This window comes from Trachinotus anak, unplaced genomic scaffold (genome assembly GCF_046630095.1).
Source record: "Trachinotus anak isolate AG129_WGS33_773 ecotype Australia unplaced genomic scaffold, CSIRO_AGI_Tana_v1 ptg000008l, whole genome shotgun sequence".
In the NCBI taxonomy this organism is placed as follows: domain Eukaryota; kingdom Metazoa; phylum Chordata; class Actinopteri; order Carangiformes; family Carangidae; genus Trachinotus; species Trachinotus anak.
Window position 1 is genome coordinate 17,503,096 of NW_027273859.1, and position 24,674 is coordinate 17,527,769.

At 39.1% G+C, this 24,674-nt stretch overlaps 1 protein-coding gene across 7 annotated transcripts in view; it reads left to right on the forward strand.

The window, feature by feature from the left end:
* The window catches only part of grid2 (glutamate receptor, ionotropic, delta 2), a 509,848-nt gene that overhangs the window by 82,828 nt on the left and 402,346 nt on the right, over positions 1-24,674 (forward strand). The window contains exon 1 of one of the 7 annotated variants that reach the window (XM_071483172.1): positions 11,355-11,656. The exons of the other annotated variants lie outside the window; for them this stretch is intronic. Coding sequence (XP_071339273.1) covers positions 11,593-11,656 — 64 coding nt within the window. The 5' untranslated portion in view covers positions 11,355-11,592. Of the gene's footprint in view, positions 1-11,354; positions 11,657-24,674 lie in introns of those variants that run through there. 7 annotated transcript variants of the gene reach the window in all.

Sequence of the window (24,674 nt, forward strand, 5' to 3'; positions counted from 1 at the left end):
AGCTCTGAGACCTGAATGTTATTTTTATTTAAACACAAAGAAACGGCAAGTGTTGCCCTTGGATTCACTGAAATATGCACAGACTCACTGAAGGCGTATGTCTGGATATGTACAACATCTTAAATTATGTTTTCTTAGCATTGTTTCCTTTGTGACTGTGGCTTGATTAGGGTTCAATTGGTTCAGTTAGCATATTGTTGCTGATGACAGTGTTAAGTACTCACCACCCGCAACACTGCCCACTTTCATTTTCACCGGTAGTTTTCAGTTTTAATCCACAGAAGCTGTAAAAGTACAATAAGGTTTCCTTCTCTCTGTGAGAGCATAAATCTAATATTAATAAAGCCATGCTCATTGTGATATAAATTTAATATAGCACTGCCTGTCAACTTAATGACAGCAAAGTCTTCTTACTGGTTTGCAGTGCTGGCATTTTAAATTGCGAGGCATAAGTCCCTAATCACAGGCCAACATTTCATTGTAATTGCTGTGAAAAAGAGGGACTGAGAATAATAAAGGCTTGTGTTCATTGTATGTTACACAACGTGGCAGAAGAAACTAGCTGCAGTTAAACATTCCATTCTTGTGGCACGATTATAACTACATATCAAGACAGTTTACATTGTATGTGCTGTGATGTACAACTACTATAGAACATCAAAAAATTCACAATTTATATAACCCAAGATCACAAGTTTTTCCCAGAAAGCTGTACAATCTGTAATTCTGCAATCTTTATTTATCAGAACAACTTAACATTTTAACATTCAGCAGCACAACACAATATGGCTTATGACTGTCAAAATATTGGCCAGTGACTGTGGTTAAAAGCAATCATCCTAGACAATCCGACAGGGTATTATAGCACAATTTAATTCACAGCTTCTCGGTTGTTCATAAGCCTTTAAAACAAATAGGATTTCTGTTCACACAACGGTACGCTTTTTCAGCCTTTTGCACCAGCTAAACCAAATAGCCTATCTGTGATCTCATGACCCCCTCCCCACCCCCACCCCCACCCCCTTGTAGTCCATATCCATATGAACAGACTCCATATATATCTCAGACATAGTTAAACACCATAGGCGGTGCTCATAAAGTTTAATGTTAGCTCTAACAAGATGTCAAGGTCACACTGCTGTAATGTTATAGGAAGGCTGGCTCTCCCACAATGGGAAGTAATGAAGTTCTATTGGTCATAGTTGAGGAGGCCCATTGTTTGGCTCAGAGAGGGAACATTAATGGAATGGATTATTCACGGCAGCCTGTTGAGAGGTTTATCACTCAGTCAAACTGGGACATATATTGTCTGTACATGTCCCCTGTTGGGGTACTATCTCTTTATAGTGCAATACAAATGTGCATCCACACACACAAACACAGAGTGTACAGAAAATGCTGTGGACATTTTTTTTTTCTTATTGGGGACTGACATTGTCAGTATTTCCTGGACCTTCCATAAAGCTCAATTACTATAGGTATCAATTAGCTACACTGCACTTTAATATATTGCACAAAATATCTGAACCATAGAAAAAAAAGAAGCTTCATTACATTACCAAAGTAAGGTTAGCATCCATCTAGAAATCATGTTAGCTTAAAAAACAAAAACGAATAATCAAAACAAAAATGGAGCAGCAACAGCTAAATTATATTATCTCATTTCAGACAAGGGTATTTTCTCTTGCAGATGGGTCTTCATCTCTCCAAGATGTTGAAAAATACTCTTCTCATAAGTTCAAGACCTCTGACAGGCACTTAGTGGAGGAAGTTGTCTGCATATCTCTGGCAGATTAGTAGGCTTGGGCACCAGGCTTCAATTCTTTGTCTTGTTCTCCTTTTCTCTTGTTCTCCCGGTTGCTCTCTGATTGTTTTGATCAATAATCTTAATGGATGAATCACTCTTTAATGTGAGAGGGGAAAAGAGATTGAGAGAGCATGAGTAAGTGAAAGAGATTGAAAGGAGAGAGTGTGAGAGCAGTAAAGAGCTAAAGAGTCTTGAACACGTGTTATTTGACACGGGCGGTTGTGGAGCAAGTCCCATGGGTGTTTTTGAGAGTGTTAGTGGTTGTGCGTTGAGTCCTCACCTCAGAGCTCCCTATCATTAAGTACACCTCCTTCCTTTCCTCCTTCTACCTGTGCTTCTCTTTTCTCTCCTCCTGCTCATGTTCCTTCAGTCTGTTTCTCCATTCTTCACCATCAACCTCCTATTCTTCATTTACATATGTCATTCCCAGACATTTCTCCTCATAGAGAGCACATAAAAAAGATGTATAGCCCTGTTGTAAATCACGCCAACCCAATCTTCTCTGAAATGAGATGAGACAAAGAGGAGCCTAGCTAAATTCAGGGCTGATACATGAGCAAAAGGGCTGGTCTGCTTCAAGCACGTCCCCCAAGACCTTGTCGTTGCAAAATGTAGCTATGTGGGAAATTGTGTTGTATAAACTGTATATTACTGCAAGGCCTTGCATTTGAGTTGCACATTGTGAGACAGCAGGACTGAGATTAGAGAAGTGGAAGAGATTAACAACCTCCGGTGGCTATATGGACAAGAGGACATCAGTGACAACATTTCTTTTTCCAGATTTTGACTCCTTCAGATTCAGAATTTGGCTGCAGTGGAACATCAGTTCAACAGGGAACAAGGATGAATGAATGTTACCAAAACAAACACAAAACAAGTACAAATGCAAATCTGACTGTTTTTCTCTAATAATTAATAATAATACCTGGAAACAATCAATTTATTATACTATCCTTTAAGCTGTATGTTTATAGTTCCCTTTATGTCACATATATATGTCATATATGACAAAAATGAAATAAATATATATGTGATATGTGATATATGGATATGTTTTATTTTTGCTGTATTCAGTAGTTTTAGGCTTATTGACTCAGTTTGTCAATTTAAAGTAAGCCAAGTTTATCCATTTTTCCTAGGTGCACAAGTTAACCACCCGAAGGCTTGAGCAATATTGTCATTTTGATACAATCACGTAATTACATGCCACAGCACATATAAGTTATCACAAACTGACACCATCAATGCTTCTCCAATGCGAATGGATTTTTCCATGATTGCCCAGAGGACAGCTGAAGATAACCTCAGTCTCAACCTCATTTCAACCTAAAGATGATGAGCTCTATTTTGGTTGGCCTGATTAGCAGTTTGCGTTTATCTTGGGCTCCCATGTCCCAATCTGATATCTAGGGCTGTGTCTGCATGCACGTGTGTGTGCATCAATGTGTGTGCATATGTGTGAGTTCAGGCCTGTTTGGACTCCCCAGTGAGAGCTTTATATAATGTGTTTTAAACCAACTATAATGTGTGAATGTTTATGTGCAGGAACATGTGCATATGTGTCCTTCTGCATGGAAATTATTTATGTCACTTGTGTATAAGCTGAGGAGGAGGCCATAGTCTCTTATCAGATGGAGGGAAAATTTTTAATGTTTCACATGTAACTCTCTTGCTGTCTCTCTCTCTGTCCGGGTCAGTTGAGGCCAGTGTAATTATTGCTCCAGTTAGATTTTTCATTATAAGCGCTTATGTCATTGACAGGAAGTCAGGAATTGAAGCAGTGGGGAGCACAGTCTCCGCCGCCATCCTCAATTACAGCAGCAGCAATAACAAATCCATTATCCTATGAAATTTTTAATTAAAACTACCCTTAATAAAAAGTATACTTTTTTTTGATAATCTTGTGGTCCCGTTTTGTGGTAGCATTTTCTTAAATAAAAATTTAGTTAGGTCCTTACTCAAAGTCAAGTTATTGTAACATTGGATCATTAGTCAAAAATTATCTCCTACAGGTCATTTTTCATTTACTAACAAAATAAGAGTAAAATAACTCCCAAATGTTTAACCAAAATGTTTTCTTTTTTCTATATCTTTAGTATTTTTGTTTCCGTGCCATAGAAACTGACTCCACACATGTGGATTAGGCTTTGAATTCACATCTGTCTGACTGTAATGTGCCTGAGATGTATTAACAAAAACAGCAAGCCACATGTTTCATTTAAGAAAAGGAAAAAAACAAAAACAAAAAACAAAAAAAAAAAAACGGACAAGACTGAGCTATTAAATGAAGATGTGCATTTTTCTCATTCTCCTGCTTCTAACTTCTAAACATCATTTACTGACCAACATTAATGTCTGTTTCTTGAAGATAACAAAATGGATTTTTTCAGATGACACAGTATTTAATTAATTTGCACACTTTTTTCATAGGGCAATGCTTTGGCGATATTACAGGCCTGGCTCCTGGTTTGTAACGAGTTAGTCCACACATGGCTGAGGGTTCAAACAAAGAATTTATTCAATCAAACATACCACTAAGCACTGGATGAGTGAAGGGTATGTAGGAATAAGTAACACAAGCCAATATGAAATGTAGCCCATGGGAATGGTATCCCTCCTGCTGGCAGGTGGGGGAGAGGGGGAGAGAGAGAGAGAGAGGGAGAGGGAGAGAGAGAGAGAGAGAGAGAGAGAGAGAGAGAGAGAGAGAGAGAGAACCTCCAGGCAAGCAGCTCTTTGTCACCTTCCCTCTCCAGGTGCAGCCAACTATCATGGACGGGCCCCTCCATTCTGGCACTCAGAAATACAAGAAATCAAGTAGTAGAGAGACCATCACACCCCCTCCCATAAAGAGAAGGACCATAATGGCCTAATACAAGATAGAAAACATATAGTACACAAAATAAGGACATTTTAATAACCTCAGTCTGTTACACAATGATCCATTTTCCCTTAAAAGCAACTGCTCTACCCACTCAGCAACTTTAGTACCTTGAAACAAATTAGGTAGAAGAACAGCTTGGCAGAAGAGATGAACCGTATTATAGAGGTCTTTACTGACAGAGCATGAGCCACAACATTCTCAGAACCTCTTATATGGCGAATGTCTAAGGTGAATGGCTGAAGAAATACACACCACTTCATAAGACGTTAATTAGGATACTGTAGAGAATGTAAGAAGACCAAAGGGTGGACCCTGGTCAAACTTACATTTAGGATAAGACACATTTACATTGAGATTTGCCCATGCAGGATGATCAAACAAAGCTCTAATTTGATGCACATGCTCTTCCCAACTCTCACTATAGATGACAACATCATCTAAATACACTGTGCATCCCTCTAACCCTGCCACTACTTTAACTTTCTCTCTCTAACTTTCATCAACCGTTGAAAGGTAGCTGGTGCATTTCTCAACCCAAATGGCATTACCTTATAGGAATAAAGGCCTGTGGGTGTTGAATGAATGCGACAATGTCCTGAGCTTATTTTGACAATGGAACCTGCCAGTAACCCTTCAGAAGGTCAAACCTGCTTACAAATTTAGCTGTGCCCACTTGATCAACACAAACCTCCATACAGGGAAGTGGATAAGAGTCAGATTTTATTTGCTTTGTGAAAATCTGTGCATGGTCTAAACATTTGGTCTGGCTTGCTCACCAACACACAAGGAGATGCCCAACTAGAGCATGAGGGTTCTGCAATTTCCAACCTTTGAGTGCATTTTTCTTGACAAACCTGGTAAAATCTCTGCCAAATTGATGCAGCATCCCCTACATTGATATCATGCTCTATAAGATGGGTTTGAGATGGAGTGTCTGAAAACAAAGAAGGAAAAGACAAAATGAGATTTAACAATTCCTTATTCCTAATTCCCATATCAGGCAACTGACCCAACAGCTTGTCCAAATTCCTTAACGTATCAGAATTTTTGATCCAGCTTTGCATGACAATCATCTGGGGCAGCAACTGACTCTTCACCACCTTCCTCCCCCAAACATGGAGAAGACCACCCTGTACCCACTGAAACCACCAGGGCCACCAGCTTAATATCCCCTGCAGACTCCAGCTCACTGGAGCAAGATAAATAGCGTTTTCGCATATTTATGTGGCATAACTGGCTGGACCTCAGCCTGTCAGGAGTAGAAACTAGATAGTTCAAATCTGATACCTGATGAAGAACAGAGTATTGGCCTGAGAACCTTGCTTGAAAAGGAGAACCCATAACAGGAAGGAGCTCTAAAACCTAAGCACCTGGGCTAAAAACATGCACTCTAGCTCACAAGTGCTTCATTTTCACTTGCAAATTCTCCAGTAAGATTTGCCTCTTACTGGAGTTTTTAAAGTTATTTGAAGAAAGACAGAAGGTCACCAAGAGTCAAGCAAAAGTAGCAGGACTGTTCAAGCTGAGGGTTATCGTAAAGGCTGTAGGAGTTTGTTATCTTTGACTGACATATCTCACATTGTGTTGTGGGAGCAATGGTTTGAGCTGGTGAGAGAGGGAAACAGAACAGAGATCACAAAGAGATTCAGGATCTGAGAGGGAAATCACAGAGAGAACCAAAGAGAGAAAATGGAATTGCAGATCGAGCTCAGAGGGTGGTCTAGTTCTGTGCTGGCAGCTTTTCATGATAGTGCAGTATCAAGAATCAAACTTTTCACCTCTAGCTGTTGGAAGAAAGTAAAGTGAGAAATTGTAAAAAAAGGGTAAGGGCCAAAGAAATCTAAGCATTTTAAATCATGAGTTCTACGAAAGGAAGACAGAAGAGAGCAAAGAGCAGAAAGGGATTTCAGAGCTACACCACTAGCTGCACTGCATAATGCATGTGGTGTGATTTGGTGCATGTAAACGGTCTGTGAATCTTTTATAATATCAGGTTGACCAAGTGATATCATGTGGGGGAAACAAAACCTGGTCAAAGTGGACAGAGCAGAAGGCATGGCGGTGGAAGTGAGAGTCTGGGAAAAGACGTGTTTTTATTTTTTTGTGTTGTGCGTGTTGGTGCATTTGTATGTGTAAGCTCTGTGTGGATGGAGGCACTTGCTATCTCCAGCAAAGGCCTTTTCACAGCACAGCAAATGAATCGGGGGATTATACAGAGCCATCTACAGAGCAAGTTTCCACTTCAAAGAAATTATAGCTTTTAAAAGTTTTATAAAGATGCCTCAGTAGATTGTCTGAAGGACAGGCAGGTAGGGTTGATAGTTCTAGGATTTTAGTATGCCCAGAGTGTGCTTATGTGCTTTTCACTTTTCCTAAAATTACTCTAAATATATCAACATGCCAGGCCAATAAGCCAGGGTCAAACTGAAATTAAAATCATGTCACTTTGGTCTTAAATTTAAATCTTTCACTTCTGTTGCATCTCCCTCTATCCATCAATCATGGCAAAGCTCTAAGTCTTAGCTCCCTCATCTGCTTTTAAGGTGTGAATAGAATTGACTAACTCAACAGCATAATTTTGAATCTTCAAACTCTTTAAGTATTCAAACCCAGCTCTTCTTTGACATAGACAGATATTTCGGCTGAGAAGAAATTTAAAACAGTGAGTCATTGCCAGCTGTGTTTAAAGACCATAATGGGCCTTGGTCTCAATGTCAAATCTCTGAAAAAGTTTGAAAGAGCATGATGACTCTCTGAGTTAGACATATAAAACAAATAGCAGGCACAGTAAGTGAAGGGCTGAACAAGGAAGTTGTGACAAGAGGAAACCACTGCATTCTTCTTTTCTTTATGAAAATTTGAAATGCCTTTTAATATTGTGGTATTATAACCAGTGAGTTTGAAATTTGTTTAACTTTTTTTTTTTTAAAGAAACTGCTACCAGGATGAAGATACTTACATTTTTGACAAGTAAAGGCATCAGACTTTTCTGTCATCACAATTTCAGACCTCATTATTCATCAGCTTCAGAGAAGTAGAGCTCAGCAGAATTTCCTGAAAGCAGCAGAAGGCTGTTGTTCAGTGAATCCTCTCAGGATTCCCCACTGAAAGAAGAGAGAGTTCACCTGGAATATATTGTATTATAGTGTTGGTTTTGTTAATTATTAAACACATAAATCATGTCTTTCACCTAACATGCCAAGACTCAAATACAAATAAATTTTGAACCTTGCATAAATCCTCCCTGCTTAATACAGCAGACACATAATTTAATTGTGCAGGGATAGGGTACAGGATTACAGTGTGTTGACATAAGGACTTGCACAAAATGATGCGGTTAAAGAAATAATGTGCTCAACCCTCAAAGGTTTGGTATATTTGCCAGATGAGATTCTCAGAATCCTTTTTTAATAAAGGATATTATTTAGTCTAAAGAATCGACCCAGTGATAATAGTCCTACTTCACTCAACTCTATTCTGCCAATACTAACTGTAATTTACAATTTATGATGAGGATTTAATGATATTTATGACATCAATGGGAGTGTCAGATGATATTCACACTGTCTCTGTCTTATCCTAAACTGTTGTGAAATCAATTTTGCATCAAGCACGCTTGTAATTTAAAGGTTTCATATGAAAGCCTTGAACCTCTAAGGGAAATATCTTGGGTGGGGAAACTGAATGAATCATGCTCTCCTCTGCCGCAATGGTGCCCCTGAGTAAGTAAGGCACTTAACCCTCTGCAGCTCCGGTGGAGCAGCTCAGTGGGTCACAGTAGAAGATTGTGGGTTTATTCCCAAGTTTAAACGTTTGTAAGTGTAACCAACCCTGAAGACGAAGCAGTTACAGAACACCAGTTTGCTCAGCAGAACATTCAGCAAAAAATAAGTAAAGTTTTAGCTTCTGAAAAAAAAATTAATTTGCTGGTCCCTCAGGGTCAGGTAGTACCAGTATACCACTTCCCACCTTTGTGCATGTCAATTTTTTCTTTATAAAACCTGCTGTACAGCCACTGTGAGTGAGACTGTCAAGGAGTAATGAAACTGTGTTTATTAACAAAGACATGGAGGACGTATGCATTAATACACAAAGAACTGAACACTTAAAATAGGTTTTTCTTGCCTTAAGTCTTCCTTAGACATAATGTACTGTAGCCTTGTGGTGGACAATAATTTATTTAATCAAGAAAAACACAAACAAATATTCACATACTGAACTGCTGCATGGAAAAGGAGACATAGTGCAAGGAAGAAATTAGAAAACACAGCTCGACCGGGCAATCATACTGATGCATGATTTTAGAAGAAATAGGTCAGGTAGGAATAAGATGGTAAAGAATGCATAATCATGCTACGATGAAGCCCAAGTCAGTTTGCCATTCTCCCCCCACACATATTCTGTCTGTAATCACCTCAGGTGAAGCAGCTGTAGCTAGCTGTGGGGAGGTTTTCTCATTGTTTTCTCTCTAGAGAGACTATTGGACATAAAACCACTAATATGCCTCAGTACTTAAGAAACCAACCAGTTTATTCATGACTGACATGTTATGTGCCAGGCATCTTAGTTTTTAGTCCTTCCAAAGAGTAGTAGTGAAATAGAGATAGAAAGGAGAAAAATCGTACATTTTTTTGATATGGTTTGTTTTGTAGTTAGTTCTGTCAATGTAATTTCATAGGTTTAAGTTACTGATTTCTTTGATTTTCTCTGTCATGCCAGACTGTTAATCCTCACCTAGCTTAATGTTCCACGGAGCATTTATGGAAGTACCTTACTTCCTTAAATGCTCCATGGAACCAAATTACATAACATACTGTATACAGTTGTATAATGTATGTTGTGTAATTCGGTAGGTAGGCTCAGTGAGTCAATATATACAGCATATTTAGGTGCACATGGTGGGTAGTTTTAAGTGTGCACAGCTGTGTATTGTGCAGATCCTTTCTGTCTCCTTAGAGCAAAAAGAACAAATAAAGAAATGATGAATGGAAATGCATATGCAGATTTTATTAGATGCGTAGGAAATTTAAACTGCAAGCTAAAATTTTAAATTACAGTTTTAGATACAGTTTTCATATGGCTTTAGTGCTCAACCCAAACAAAAAAAATAGTTGTTTCACTTGTCTGCATATCATAAAATGTATAATAAATCTTTATCTTGAAAGTCGCTCATATGCAAACCTGATGTACATTTAAATGTGCATTAATTGAAAGATACTAAAGTGAAACAACCAAAACTCAGCATACATTAGTGAGTTAGTTTTATATGGTAAGCCCAATGTTGCAAAGAGAGTTGTGTCTCACAGCACTAATACCGAAACGGTGGTGCATGCTCAGATGTGTGTGAGAAGGGTAGATATTACATGGTAACAGAGCCTGCACTTGTCTACAGTCAGGGTGACAGGCTGATGATGTGGACCGGTGTATAGTACGACATACAGATATTACTGAAAATAGGCATTTATGTTTTACTTGTTTAACCATTAACTATGTCAGTCATGCTTCAACATGTGCAAACACATAACTGAAATGGAAACAAGATGGAGAGACTGCGGTCTATATCATGGCTGAGTCAAAATGTATTTTTAGAAACTAGTGAGACAGAGAAAAAATAACAGCAAAATGCTGTTTCAACACTTTTCATGAGGATCTTTCAGGGGACTACTTTGATGACTACACAGCTGTGTTGTCTCTTAACATCTATTGCTACAGGCAAAAACAGACACAAAGCAACACATTTTCATGAATGTAAAATGTTTTAATTAACTGAGCACACCCATTATCTTGGTCTGATCTGAGTCACACATATGAATCACAGCTGTCAAACAACTGGGCATTCCAAATTGAGACAAAATGGGTCAAATAAATAAAAGATAAGATAAAACCAGGACAAATAACCAGTGTTTGTCCATACGGTCTATTAATTTAATCGACACACATGTAATCTGATTTATTTAGGCATTTAATTTCCAAGGTGAAAAAAAAACTCACAAACATGGCTTTGGTGAGTAACCCCAATGTAATCCTTTGTCACAGAGAAAGCAAGTCCTAAGCCCCTTTAAAAAAAAGTTATGGTGGTTGCTACTGCACACAACAACATCCATTGGAATTAGACTGCAAATCATTTGAATCGCCGTCACACGTGCAGCTAATAAGACATTAAAAATATAAATAGTTTCATACAAGCTCATTTGATTTCAGACAGGTTTGCGTGCACCTTAGCCAACTAAAACCATTAAAATTGTCTGTGTGTGTCACAATAATAGATGGCATGCAGGCAAAAACACATGCACAACTTCATGCCAAAAGAAGCATTAAAACTTTTCAGCATAAACACAACACCAACTGCAGTATTCAACGCACATCAACGCAAGTGGGTTCATTTGCCTCAAAACTGGCTACGTAGACTTTCTGCTGGCACAAAATTAGAGTCCAGCTGTGTTCATATATATAAAAGGAAATTGCATTGTGTTGTGATATTGTTAAAGACACAGAGAGTTTTGAAGACAAACATACAAACAGTAAAAGTGAAAGCACATCCTTTTGCATCTGATTTACTTTAATTGGTGGATTTGGGACATGAACATTCTATAAATTTAACAACACATTTTTAATTGATTTAATTATACTGAACAATAATAGCAATAGTGTGTGTGTGTGTGTGTGTGTGTGTGTGTGTCTACTTGAGTGCATGCAGTCTTCATTTTGGATCAAAATATGGAGCGAAGGAAGAGGTTCAAGGTTGAGTTAGAAAATAAGAGCTTCAGAGGAGTGGGATGACAAAACTAGGCCTAGAGTGAAGGGAGTGAGACAACAGAGAGAATGGGAGGTACAGACAAATAACAGGGTTGTCTTTAACACACACAGAGAGAAAGAAGATGGAAACAAAAAAATATAGGACTGAATGGCAAGTAGTAAAACGGAGATACGGATTTGGACAGATTTGGAGGAAGGAACAAACAAAACAAGTGAGTATTTCTGGGCAGAGTGATGAAGTGCTGATGTATGGACTCAACAAAGTAGGCAGAGAAGAGGGAGGTAGGGGGTGTAAGAGATCCGCAGCAAGGGGCCATGTCATTGACTCACAGTCTTGAAAAAATCTTGGTCTCAACCCTTCCCATCGTCTTGTTTTTTCTTTTTTTTTTTTTTTTCTTTTGCTCTCTGCTGCTTCTGTTTTCTTTCTTCCCCTGCAGACCAAGCAAAGAAAAGTGAAGCCTTGGACATGTTCTGTCTTTTCAGTAGAACCTTTTACGTCTGTTTGGGGACTGGACAAAAAAAAACCGCAAGCCCGGCATCTCTCTAATGTATTAAAATTATATAATTATATATGGTGTTTGACAAATGCTTTTATCCACAGAACCCATCGGTGATACACCAGACACTCTTTCGGGAAAAAAGAGCAGGCGAGGCTCACACACATTGACACAAGAAGGTTTAGAGCTGCTACAGAAAAACAAATCTGCATTCAGTTGTCTGTTTACCAGGCACAATATCCGCTGTATCATACTGACTGATAGTGGATCCAGTATGTGTGATATGCTAAAAACAAAAAGTATTGGAACAAAAAATACTGGAACAACCTGATTCAGGTAACATTATTCTGAACATCATTAAGGCCAAGATGAAGGATTTAAGTAACTTTAAATGTGATCTGATCATTTCAGTAACACAACAATACTTTTTAAATAAATAAAAAGAAATCATACGACAGGAGTCTTGTGGGTGATGAACAGCTTGTTGGTGAGAGTCAGACAGTGGATGGCAAGGACTATGCAAGCCAACAGACAGGCTGCAAAGAGGCAAAAAATTGGCAGAGTATTGCAGTGTGTAATGCAATTTCTTCTTGTCGTTCCTTGTCATATGTGGGCTATATTAACAAGAGGAGGCGCACATGATTAGTTTACTTGTCAAAGACAACATTAGGTTTTGGTGGCTGATGTTGGACAGACATACTCATTTATTTAGGCTATCTGTTTTTTTTTCTTTTTAGCTTACTCTAGTGTCACTTGCTTGAAAATTGAACTGTCTGTTGAAACCACTTCTTCTATTTTTCTTATGCACTTTGATTGCACGCCAACCCATTTCGTATCCATCCATTAATCTGTTTAGGATGTTGCCTTTCTGTTATCTGTTCTCTCTAACAGTCTTTTCTCTCTCTTACGCTAACCTAAGGTGCAATATCTAGCATAGTAGTTTGTCAGGTTGGCCATAGCCCGTGAAGCCTCGATCACCATAACCATTACTCCATAACCATACAGTAACTGCTATGAACATTATTACAGTTACTGGTACTGAACCTCTTAGTGCTGTCAGACTGGGTTCTTGGTGGATTGTACTGCAAACACATGCACATTTTAAATTAGCTTTTGTTTTTAGTAATATGTTGGTTGAATATTCAGTGTTTATGTCTGCTGTTTGTATACATATAAAATAAGTAAATAATAATTTATTTAGGTATGTCTCCCCATGCACATCCCTGAGTTCGTACAAGTGACTCATTGACATCCAAAAACACGTGTACACACACATGTGCACACACACCATAAAATGGGCTGGTAGTTTCAAGGACAAGCAGTAATGGACACAATAACTAATACCATTTACTTACAGTACAGCCTGTCAACCCGCCCTCTGTCTCCCTTGATATGGTATTACCTGGCCAATGGTGTGTGTAGCTGACCACATGTATATTGGGGGGTGTGGGTGAGTTGGCGTGCATGTCGCTATGTGTAAATGTCACGGTGTGTACTTATATTCATGGCTGTATGTACACCATTTATATGTCAAAAAATGTGATCTCATGCCTAGCCGTAACTCACATGCCCTGAATGCAACTGGTCGCTTCCATGAAGTGTGCCTGCTGTTCCCTAGTAAGTAATGACAACATAAAGCAAATTTACAGCCATGCCACTCACATGAACGGAAAGGGATGCATGCACACATACAGATGTGTTGAGATATATGTCACCATGCTAAACACTGATTGTCTTCAGCTGTGTTTTGTCCAAGAGCAAGTAGGATGGATAGGGGCAAAGAAAATCTGAGCCTATGATAGAGAACGAGAGCAGGGAAGGGTTACAGAGAAGAGGTTTATGGACCAAGGAAGAGAGAGAGAGAGAGAGAGAAAGGACATCTCCAAAGCAGAAATTATAGAAGGAGAGAAAAAAGAAATGTGAGACAGAGTGAGGCTTGCTGCCTATCTAGCCCTGCTCCATGAAGTTAATAAACTGCCCAAGAGCAAAGCATCATGGTCATCAATCATTCCAAAATGGGAAGTAGGAGAAGTGGAGTGAGGGGAAGAGGAGGAAGGAGGGGGAACAGAGTGGGACAGAGGGGAAGAGGTCAAGGTCTAGACGAGGAGAGGATGAATAGAGAGAGACAAAATGGGCAGTGGATTTAAAGGAGAGGTAGTGAATGGTCCAGATATTTGCTGACCTTGTTCTCATTCTCAACTCTGCTGGATGCCTCTTAGATGCCAGAGGAAGTGAGGGACTGGAAAAGACAGACAGAAAGTAGCAGGTGAGGAAGAGGGAGAAAGTGGATAAAGATAAGTGTGAGATACTAAAAATGGCTGCGATGGGGAGAATAAGAGTGTGCTAGATTAAAGGCAAGCGTGTCGAAGTGAAAGACTTTCATTTCCCTCCGTCTCTACCTTTAACAGCCACCAGAGAGAGCCCAGAAAACTTTGATTCCCACATTTAGACATTGACTCACACTGGCCTCATTACCAACACAGCTCTCTCAACCTCTCATCTAAGACAAACTTTGTATGTTTGTGTGTTGATGTGTGAGTGCACATGCCCTGCTGTCTTCCTTGCACTGTCTTGGTGTTCACCTCCCTGACACAGATTAATTGGCTTCTATAAATCTAGGTGGAGTACCAGTTGTCTATGTAATGAGCAGCGTGGAGTGAATAAGCGGAAAATTAGCATTAAATTGCACATCATGCTCTGGGTCTCAGAGTATGGCAGCTCACCTCGTTTCTGAATAAGAACAGCATGAGGCACAGATGTTTCATCTCGTTTTTGAAAATATTTCTAATTCCTCTCTTGTTATTAATAACAAAGGGCTTCTAACAACCTTGACTGAACTCCCCGTGGTGTGTTATTTGCAAAGAACACCATTCAGTCATTGGCATGCTAGTCAAATGTTCTTGCTATTAGATTAGCTGCAGTTTTTCCAGACTTGGTGTCTCTCAGTAAGTATACAAGATTATGTACTTTTTTTGGATTTTTCGTGTATCTGCATCAGCATTTGTATGCTATATGTGTTTATTTATTCATCCACTGGATATCTTAGTTAAAGACTAGTTAAATACTTGGTACAACCTTGTGGAAGAATTGATGTGTTGTGCTTTCAATTCAGTTCTCATTCATTCAGCCAGTTTAATCTAGAATGACACTAGTCTGCTGTAACCCCAGTGCCTCTCTTTGCTGCTCAGTACCAAATAGTGATGGGCTGGCTCACTGCTATATTTGGTACATGACACAGCTGGATACCCCTAACTTCCTCCACATCAGAATGGACACGCAAATCAAAGGTCACCCCAGAAAATGAACAGAATTGAAACACATCCGTTTTGACAAACACATGAGGAATATTTTTTTTAACCCATTATTCAATTCTTTCTTGTTGGTAGGTTTTGGGCTGCTTGTTTAAAGTGCAGACATTCGTGGTGGTGAAAAATTGGCTGAGGGGAAAGTTGAAAACAAAACAATTTCATTAGTGTTCCTCTTCTGAAGTGATGCCTCTAGTTTACTTAGATTGCCTCTCACAGCTTTTCCCACCAGCTTGTGGCCACCAGCCTACGTCATGGAGACAATGAATTAATCACAAACTGACTCCTCTCCTTATCTACAGTCAGAAAAAAAATTCCCTCATCATCTACATGTCAGACTTGAGCCTTTCATTTTCTGAATCTTCCTAGATTTTTTTTTTCCATGACACAGGAGCAGAGAGAGGTTATTAATAAATGTATGAAATGGTGCAGAACTATCTCTCACTGTTACTCTACCTCTCTCTCTTCCTATTCCATTTTGTCCAATGCTCTATCAGGACTCTTGTGTTACCCTCATGGGACTAGTTTCTCCCTGCTGGTTCATTACAGTGCAGGTTAGTGGAAACAAGGAAGCCATTATGGTTCAAATGCTAGAGATGGAGCCAGGGAGATGGGCCATTGACTCGCCAGGAGATTATTTCAAATGTGTCTTTTCTCGAGGGAATGCTTTAAGGGCAGTTTGTGAGTCTTTGTTCCTGTGTTTTAGAAAAGTTGTTCTTCGTATGTCTCATAGACTGTAGGTGTGTCTACATCCATACTTTTTGCTGTACAGTGATTTCTTTCATATTTGTCAGTGCAAACTCTGGCCATAAAAAAGATCTCATCAATACCAGTTGCATCTCTTTTATGCGTGTGTGAGCTTCTGTGACTATGACGTGTGTACACTGGTGTATGAAACACCATGCATGTTTCTTCCCTCTGTCTGCAGATGCTGTATGAGATTGGACAAGCCCAGTCAAAGCCGTGCGGGATAAATTTAGCTCGTGCTAACACCCTTGGAGGCCTCTTAATAATTGAGAAGGCATCTGCTCCAATTAATATGGCCCTCTAAATGGAATCCCTATTTAAATTTTCTCTAACTGGGTCACTCTCTTTCTCACTCTTCTTCTCCCTCTCTCTCTCCCTCTCTCTCTGTGGTGCAGTAAGGAAGAAAATGAGCTGCCTTCTACTTTTAAATGGTTTTTAGGGTTTCTGAAACATCATCTGGGATGTTTTGCCTGAGGTCTCCCAAGTGTGCACACACACGGACACACACACACACATACATACCAAAATAAAGTTTTGACTGGTTTTTCATGTAGCCCTCTTTTGAATGAGAAGGAAGAGGAATTGGGAACTTCTTTGAACTTGATTTAGTTGCCAGATTTAGCCTATTAAATCAAAAACTTGAAGGAGGTGTTACCAGTTGGACTTATTATGACTGAGTAAGCAGTTACATAGCTTGTCTCCTTAATTTTGATTAATTACTCATTTAGCCTGTGATAGGATAACAAGATATTGATTCTTTGATTAAAATCTTTTATCTGTTATTTAGGCCTAAATCATGTTTCAGTTTGAATGAAAGGATGGAAATCTAGCATGTGAAAACTTGTATTGCTTAGGCTATAACAGCACTATGAGCATTAACTTGAAAAAATTCTGTTGGCTCACTGGTCGTGTTTTAGAGTTGATCAATGAACTTGATGTCCATGCGTGACCAAACAGGGTGATTATCAGTATAAATTCAAAGTAATCCAACAGTAGATTTTTTTTATAGATTCAATTGGATCATAGATTAAAAATATAATAGTATCATAGCAAATGACTTCACTGAGCGAGTAGTGAACATGGTCCACATATTCTCTTCTTTGACCATCTTGACTCTGTTTAGACATATTTAAAAAAAAATAATTCAAATTTATGTCCAAAGTTTGATCATCAAATATCTGAATGCTCGCAGTTGCTGTAACAGTGTTTGACAAGTCTTGTCCTAATGCATTACACCAACTAATTAGAACTCTTTTTGATCTCAGTCTGTTGTGAGATGAGCTGGTCATGCCCTCTCTTTGACTCCCTTCCCTCTTTACTTTCCACTGTGGTTTAGCACACTCACTAATTATGGCACCCTGCTTTACCTCTTTTCTTTACAGCCATGACATGAAGTCATAACTGTCGTGTAATTCCTAAAGGATTTCCTGTATTTAGGCTATCCCCTCCCAAGTCACAGACACACTGTTTTGTCTGTCTGTCCCTGCATTTTAGCTTTTCATCTATTTGTGTTTCACTTCCTTTCTGTTTTTCTATCACTCATCATGTCTGTTTCCATCTCTTTCTTTGTGTCTGGAAATCTAAGCCTTAAATCTGTTTGTCAGTAGCAGGAATCCAGGGTGCATGATTGCTAGTGTATAACTGTGTGTGTGTGTGTTCATATGCATCTGTGTGTGCATATATATGTGTGTGCTTGTGCTTGAGGGTGGGTGTGATGCTAAAAATAGCTCTGTGGGCCGTAGCGACAGGGAGATCCAGTGTGCAGCTGGAAGCTGACTCATAGGGCCGGACACTTTACTAGATGAATAACACACTGCTCCTTCAACCTGCCACACTGTACTCCTCCTCCTCCTCGCCCTTTCTCTCTTTCTTTCTCTCTCTCTTCTCCTCGATCTCTTTACCACTGCTAGTTTTACTGTCTCACTCTTCAAGCATCTCAGTGATACCCCTGTGGAAAACTATTTTATCCACTATCTCCCTCAGCCCACAGTCTCATGGTTCAGTCTGTATCATTCTTTTTATTTTAGCTTTACACCTCTAAAATACCCTAACCTTCATCATGCCTTCAATTCCTGTTGTGCTCTCAGTTTATCTATTCCTTCATATCTTTATTTTCTTCCTTCCAACTGATCCAAATGCACAGTTATACTCTTAAACACTCACATGCACATGTTATGTTACTTAGGGAGGATACACATTGAATAGGCACACATCATGGAAAATGGTATTTTTATCAAGTGACAACCTATGGGGTTGAAAAATGAAGCCAGTACGGAAATGCCAAAACTGCAGATCCTTGAATGACCACTTGAGGTACTACGGTACTGAAACTTAAATAAAATTTGACTGAATTACTTTCACTTGTATTGGAGTAATATTTGACAAGGAGATTCCATACTTTGACTCAAGTAACTGTGTACTTTGTCCACCTCTGGTGACCACTACAATAGGCTACAAGAGATCAATAATTAGCCTACAGGAAGCGCAGAGCTAGCTACACTTCCTAGTGTGTAACATATGAAGTACATGAAATGTAGGGAGAGGCTGTTGCTTACACATTTCACTTTACTTTGAATTTAGAATTAGAATTTGTTTTTTGTCGCTTTGCACCTACTGTGTAAAACTTTTTCCTGCCCTTAGAAATGCAGCTGTCAAGTAAAAATGTCAATACTTCCATTTTTCCCCTTTGTTAATTATGTGACAGACAGGATGTTTCATTGAAAAGGTGCAACCAGAATCATACTGAGGACATCACAGGTACGTTATATGTTTTAGACTATAACGTAACCAGCGTTTTATTCTTTTCTTGAGGAGATTTTCATTAGAGCAGAGAGAGGCTGCATTGCCTGCACGATATGATGGTGATGACACAATTGTCACCGGAGCAAAGAAAATAACTTTTCATGTTGAAGCTGAGGATTATGTATAGATTACATCTGTAGTTATATTTTATCCACTTTCTGTTGGTTTAATTGGATTCCTATTTAAAAAAAAAACACATTACAACACACAAAAAAGCTCACTCTCAAAGGAGTTTTAAATCGAAAGCAACTGGACTTGGTTATTTGTCTAGGAAGACGTTTCACCTCTCATCCAAGAGGCTTCATCAGTTCTTTCTCGCACCTGACCAGGCTGGACCAGTCCCAGCCAAACTCCTTTGAGATACTATGACCTGGACAAATGAGAATATTCACAGGCAAAAAAGCTCACATTGTTGTCAGGTATTAGTTATTGAATGGAGAAATGTCGGTATATGAGACTTCAAATGAAAAGAGGGCTTGGGATAGTAAGAGAAGCAGAAATGCAAAAGAGAGTGGGATAGCGAAAAAGAGAGTGAAGTGAATGAGAGTGGAAGAATGTCAAGGTTGGAAAAACAGAGAGAGAAGGGGCGAGTAGAGTATGTGTCTGACATGAATCTGTCTGCTTGTGTCATGCCGGGTCTGGTCTCTTTTCACCACTCCTATGCCTTGGTGATGCAAATCGAAAAAGACATCTTTATCTGAATTTAGCATTCATTCCAACCTGCATCTCAGCACAGTTCTATTTCATCCTCATGTTAAAAATGAGACGGAGGAGGACAGTGGTAGAGGAGAGCGAACTAGACATAGAGGGAAAGAAACGAAGAGACCGAGGGGAGGAAACTGGCTGAAAGTCAGACTGTATGAGAAAGAAAAGAATTGACTGAGATGGAGGGGAAAAGGTAAAAGTAAAAGAGAGCAATGGGTTATGAGGAGTTCACATGATTGAGGAAAACCAAAGATCTTGGCGGTTATATATCATACCCCGTCTGCTTCTGCTCTAGGTAATGTTCTTCAAAGCTTTTCTACATGGGAGCACCAGCTACTCTAGATCACGAAGCAGTTGCCCACAGTCATTGGTTACATTCTCAAAGGTCAGCACACAAAGATATTTGAACCTCAACAAACTCTTGGACTTCTGGTGCAGCAAATGCTACAGTAAGCAACAGGGGAAAAAATAATACAACAAAAAAAAATTCCATGCAATAATGGCCATGCAAAGCATTTTTAAATCCTGTATGTTGTGACTTTTTGATAGAAATTTAAAAATATATATATATTAACTTTTAATTTTTAGCAATGTTGCAGTTTCCCTCTTGATGGAACCCCCTTTCAGAACTGCCTATACTGAGTTGTAGTGTGTTGGATTCTACCAAATATTGTCCTGGTGCACAAGTGATATAAGTGATAAAAACAGTACATGTTTCTCAATCCACTGTCATCAGGAAGTACCAGGCAGCACACACTTGTTAAATATTTAAAGTGATTAAAAGTCCAGCAGACTGCATTGTGAATTCTGTCCTTGTGTTTAGAGTGCCACCATTGCTCCTGTTCAACACATAACGCTTTGATTTTAATGTAAATGTTGCATGTTCTTTAGGGGAAAAGCTGTGATACTGGCATTAATGCTTCAAAGAATGGACATGATGTGTGGGTGCACATGCTTGTTTTCCAGACAAAGCTTGACTGCTTGTACCCCTGCTGGGCTTAAAAGAGGCCCCTGTGTAATGAGAACACTGCTTCCTTTGACACAAAAACACACACACACACACATGCACACATACATATAAGGAGGGGATCTACTGAGAAACTACTTAGCATACGTGTAGGGTGCATGTCACACACACATACACACACATAACCTCCCACACCTGCCTCCTCCCCTGATCATATAAACATGCATGCTGATTAACACTCATGACGATGCACCAGCTCTCACACACCACACAGCTCAGCACAATACACAACCCTGCTCTCCACACACACACTGCTCCATCATTACAGCACTAGCATGAGCGCCTTCAGCCATTAAAATACACAGCTGAATGGAATACAGAGGACGGCTGAGAATTAATGTGTTGCGGTTGTTCCAGAGCTGCTTAACACAAGTTTCTCACTTGATCCTGCTCACAACAGAATGCACATTAATGGTGTGAAACCGTGGCAAAGATAGAGTGGCTCCAGAGCAGGCTAGCTTGTAGTTTCATAGCAGTTCCTGAAACGGAAGTAAACTCCCAGACCCCTAATAGTAAATGACCACAACAGGAGTGTGTGATTTGTTATTCAAGATGCTGCAATAATGATTGACAGACTCATAAAATAGCTATGGAAATATAACCATCCTCCTTCCATCCCAAAATACATATTTTGAACATAATTTAAATTGGCTTCAAGCTGTACAGTATGATTTTCTGTCTCCACTGAAGTGTCAATTATGTGTCTCTGCTCCAAGCTAAATCAACAGCAGCATAAACACAATCTTCACAGAGCTCCAGTATGTAACTTTAGCCTGTCACACCCGCAGTATTTACATGTTCTGTTTGGTACGTTTGTGTTTGTTCAAAGCTAATGGGATGGGCCCTAGGTTCATCTTCTTTTTTGTGTAGGAGAATGAATTTTACTTGTTTGACACTTTTGGAATGCGGCTGTAAAGCAAGACACAAATTTTATTATCCAGGGAACTGAGCTGAGTGGTCTGTGTATCTGCTGAATCTCCCAAATGCTTTCTACTTTTCCACTGCCTTTATGAATAATTTAAATAAATAAAAGGAATACACTGAGACCTCTGCAGACTGTCCCATAGGTGATTAGACACCAAATTCCTGTGGGTAGATGGTTAGCTTTAATGCTCCCTGCTTTAGTACTAAACCTCGACAGCAAATAATGTGTCCAGGTCTGCCAGGTTTGTACAGGGGATAGATATTGAGATTTTCCATCGGGAATAAGATTTTCACACTTTTGCGATAGAGCTTAAATATTTTCTTGCTCAGGCCTTAGAGGCTGCATTACCAATTACTGAAACAGTAACCCATTCAGTTATACAATAGCTGATTGAAATAATAATAATAATGTTTCCCTTTTTAGGGCATAATATCCAGGTTACTAATGATTTTTTCATCTCACCAAAGGATTAGATTAAATATTGCATGAAATTACCAATACTCATACCCATATTATCTTCATATTATGGATGGAACACACAAAAATATACAGTAGATGATTGTATGGTTGCTCACCATTTTGTTCCAAACATACATTTACAAATTTTTTTCAGTAGATGAGTGTACATGCAATTAATCACAATGTGGTTCTTTAAATAGTGCTAGATCTATTATTGTGACTTGAAATAGGGGCGAATGGTAAAGAGTTTGCATGGTCCATCACTAAAACATAAAATGAGTAATCTTGGTTCCTATGTCTAAAGTTTGTAGTGAAAATATATATTTTAAAAGTGTGAAACTTCCCATTGTTAACATTTTTTTTTTGTGTTACTTCTGCTGTGTTACTAGCAGTATTTGTGAGCCTGGATACTATCTACACTGTGACATTTTCACTGTCGTTGAATCATTCACGGGCTACAGTTAGCCCTTTAGAGGAGATACACAGATTCATTTCCTATTCATGTTCCCTCCAACAAATGTCCCCTTAAGTGAGTGCTGAAGACATTTTGCCCTGTTTACTCTCTTTGTCTCCTGGCTCTCATTTCCTCCTCTGACTCTGCCTTTTGTGGTTTCACCTCTGTAGTTCACGTTTTTGTGTTGTGCCTTTTCTCCTCATGTCTCTCTCTCCATATTCCTAATGCTTTTTGACTTGTGTTTTTAATAATCCATCTGTCTCATCTTTGCCTCCGACTCTACTACTTCTGTTCCTTACCCTCATCACTTGGTCCTTGACAGAGATTGTAGGAAGAGAAATTAGGAAAAAAGCAACTTTTGCAGTATGTTTTTCTTACCTGTGTGGTGTTTCCAGCAATGTGAGTTGAAGTCTGTTGTCCTTCAGGAAACCAATGGACAAATAAATCTCTCCCACCAATAGCCCTGTCTTTCCCCCTCTCTCGTTCCTATCTCTTACTTCTTTTTCTCTCTTGTCCTCTCCACTTGTCGATTCCACTCTGCTTTTCCCCCTCCATCACTGCTTTCCTAGCTGTTCTCTCCATGTCAGCCAGTGCTGTTTTGCCATTGTGCATTATGGAGAAAGATCAAATTTGCTGTGCCAGACTTTCAACCTGTAAGAAACTGTTGTTGGCATGGGAGAGTGTTGGGAAATAAGGGAGAGGCACACTAACGATGATGGTAAAACAGGAGACAGTAGGTCTGGATACTGAGAACTTGTTCCAGTTTTACAAAAATGGGAAATCATTTAGAAACATGTCGCTTATTTGGTGCTTAAAGCAAGGTTTGGTCCCATTATTAAGCTAACTTTCACCAACTGGGTTATTGATATGCGTCAGTGCACTTGTATGGTGTATATACGACAGCATATTGGAGTCCAAAAAAGTGTTGCCAAATCTTTCCAGCACAAGAGATTTTCCATACCACAGAAAGAGTAAAACATGACTGGGCCCAAAGTGCAGTTAAGTGCTCCTTGCACACACCTCTTTCTCCACTGCACAGCAGCTCTGGACCGTTTCATCGGACAAATGGCAGAAAAATGTGACTGAAGACTTACATCAAGTACAGTGTTAGCTTTATTTTTGCTTCTTTGCCAACAGCTCACAGAATGTTTGAGCAATAGAAAAGTTGTTGTTTGAGTAAGGGGCTAGAGACATGTGAGAATTCCTCAAACCTCAGGTATCGACCGTTCTGTTGATCTTAAACCACACCAAAATAGAGGTATGTCTAGTTTTTTCAAATATTGGCTATGTCCTGAGAAACCTTAAGAAGGTAGACTTGAACACTTTGCTGCTTACAATTTTTTAATTATATATTTGATACTGATGTCTGACAGAGAGAGAGAGAGAGAGACGGACAGACAGAGGAAATGGGTTCTTGTGAGGGTTGAAATTGATTTTCTGCTGTTATTGTTGTTTTTTGTAACACCTGTTGTTCAGTCTTGCGAAGAAAAATAAAATGCCAAAGAAAGTGGTCTATAAAATGCAATCTGAAAAATAACTCTGTGTGTGTGTATATGTGTGTGTGTGTGTGTGTGTGTGTGTGTGTGTGTGTGTAATCTTTATTAAGAGTAAGCCTGTCAATTGGTAGATTACCCTTATAATGTGTTTGTTTGATCTTTTGATTACTGACTCTTATACCGTTCTTTTTCTCTGGAATAGTAATGAGACAGATTCACTACACTGAGGACACAGGAAAGAAGGCAAAACTGAGGAGGTGATTGGAGAAAAGGGGGAAAAGAAGGGACATCAGCGGGATGTTATAGATGTTAAGAAACTGAAATTACTATTGGTTCAAACAGCTTTAATTTTTTAAATGTAGAGAACAACAGCTTCTTATCTCAAGACAGTTTGTCAGAAAATATTAATGAGCATTTCTGGGGGGTTGACAAGGGGTGTTGATGGTCTGGGCTTGAGGTCAGGGTTTGTGCACACTGCTTATTTTTTGGTTTGTTTTGTTTTTTTGTTGTTTTTTTGTTGTTTTTCAGCCTTAAGTGTTGCGGTCTAAAAAATGGAAATGTGTGGCCTTGATAACTTCGCATCTCTTAAGCTTAAATTGATTGAGGAATCACTGCTTGTATGACTGCTGTTTGGCTTTGTCTTATTATTCTGTAAATAGCATGTAGGCTTTGGTCTTGGTTGTTTGCAAAATCAGCAGATGAACATTTTGACAGTCCAGCTACAGTATTACCATTCTGGAATCATCCATACAGTACTGTGGTAAATTTAAGAATTGTTATTTGATTGATTATCTTACTCTGTAAATGTATTTA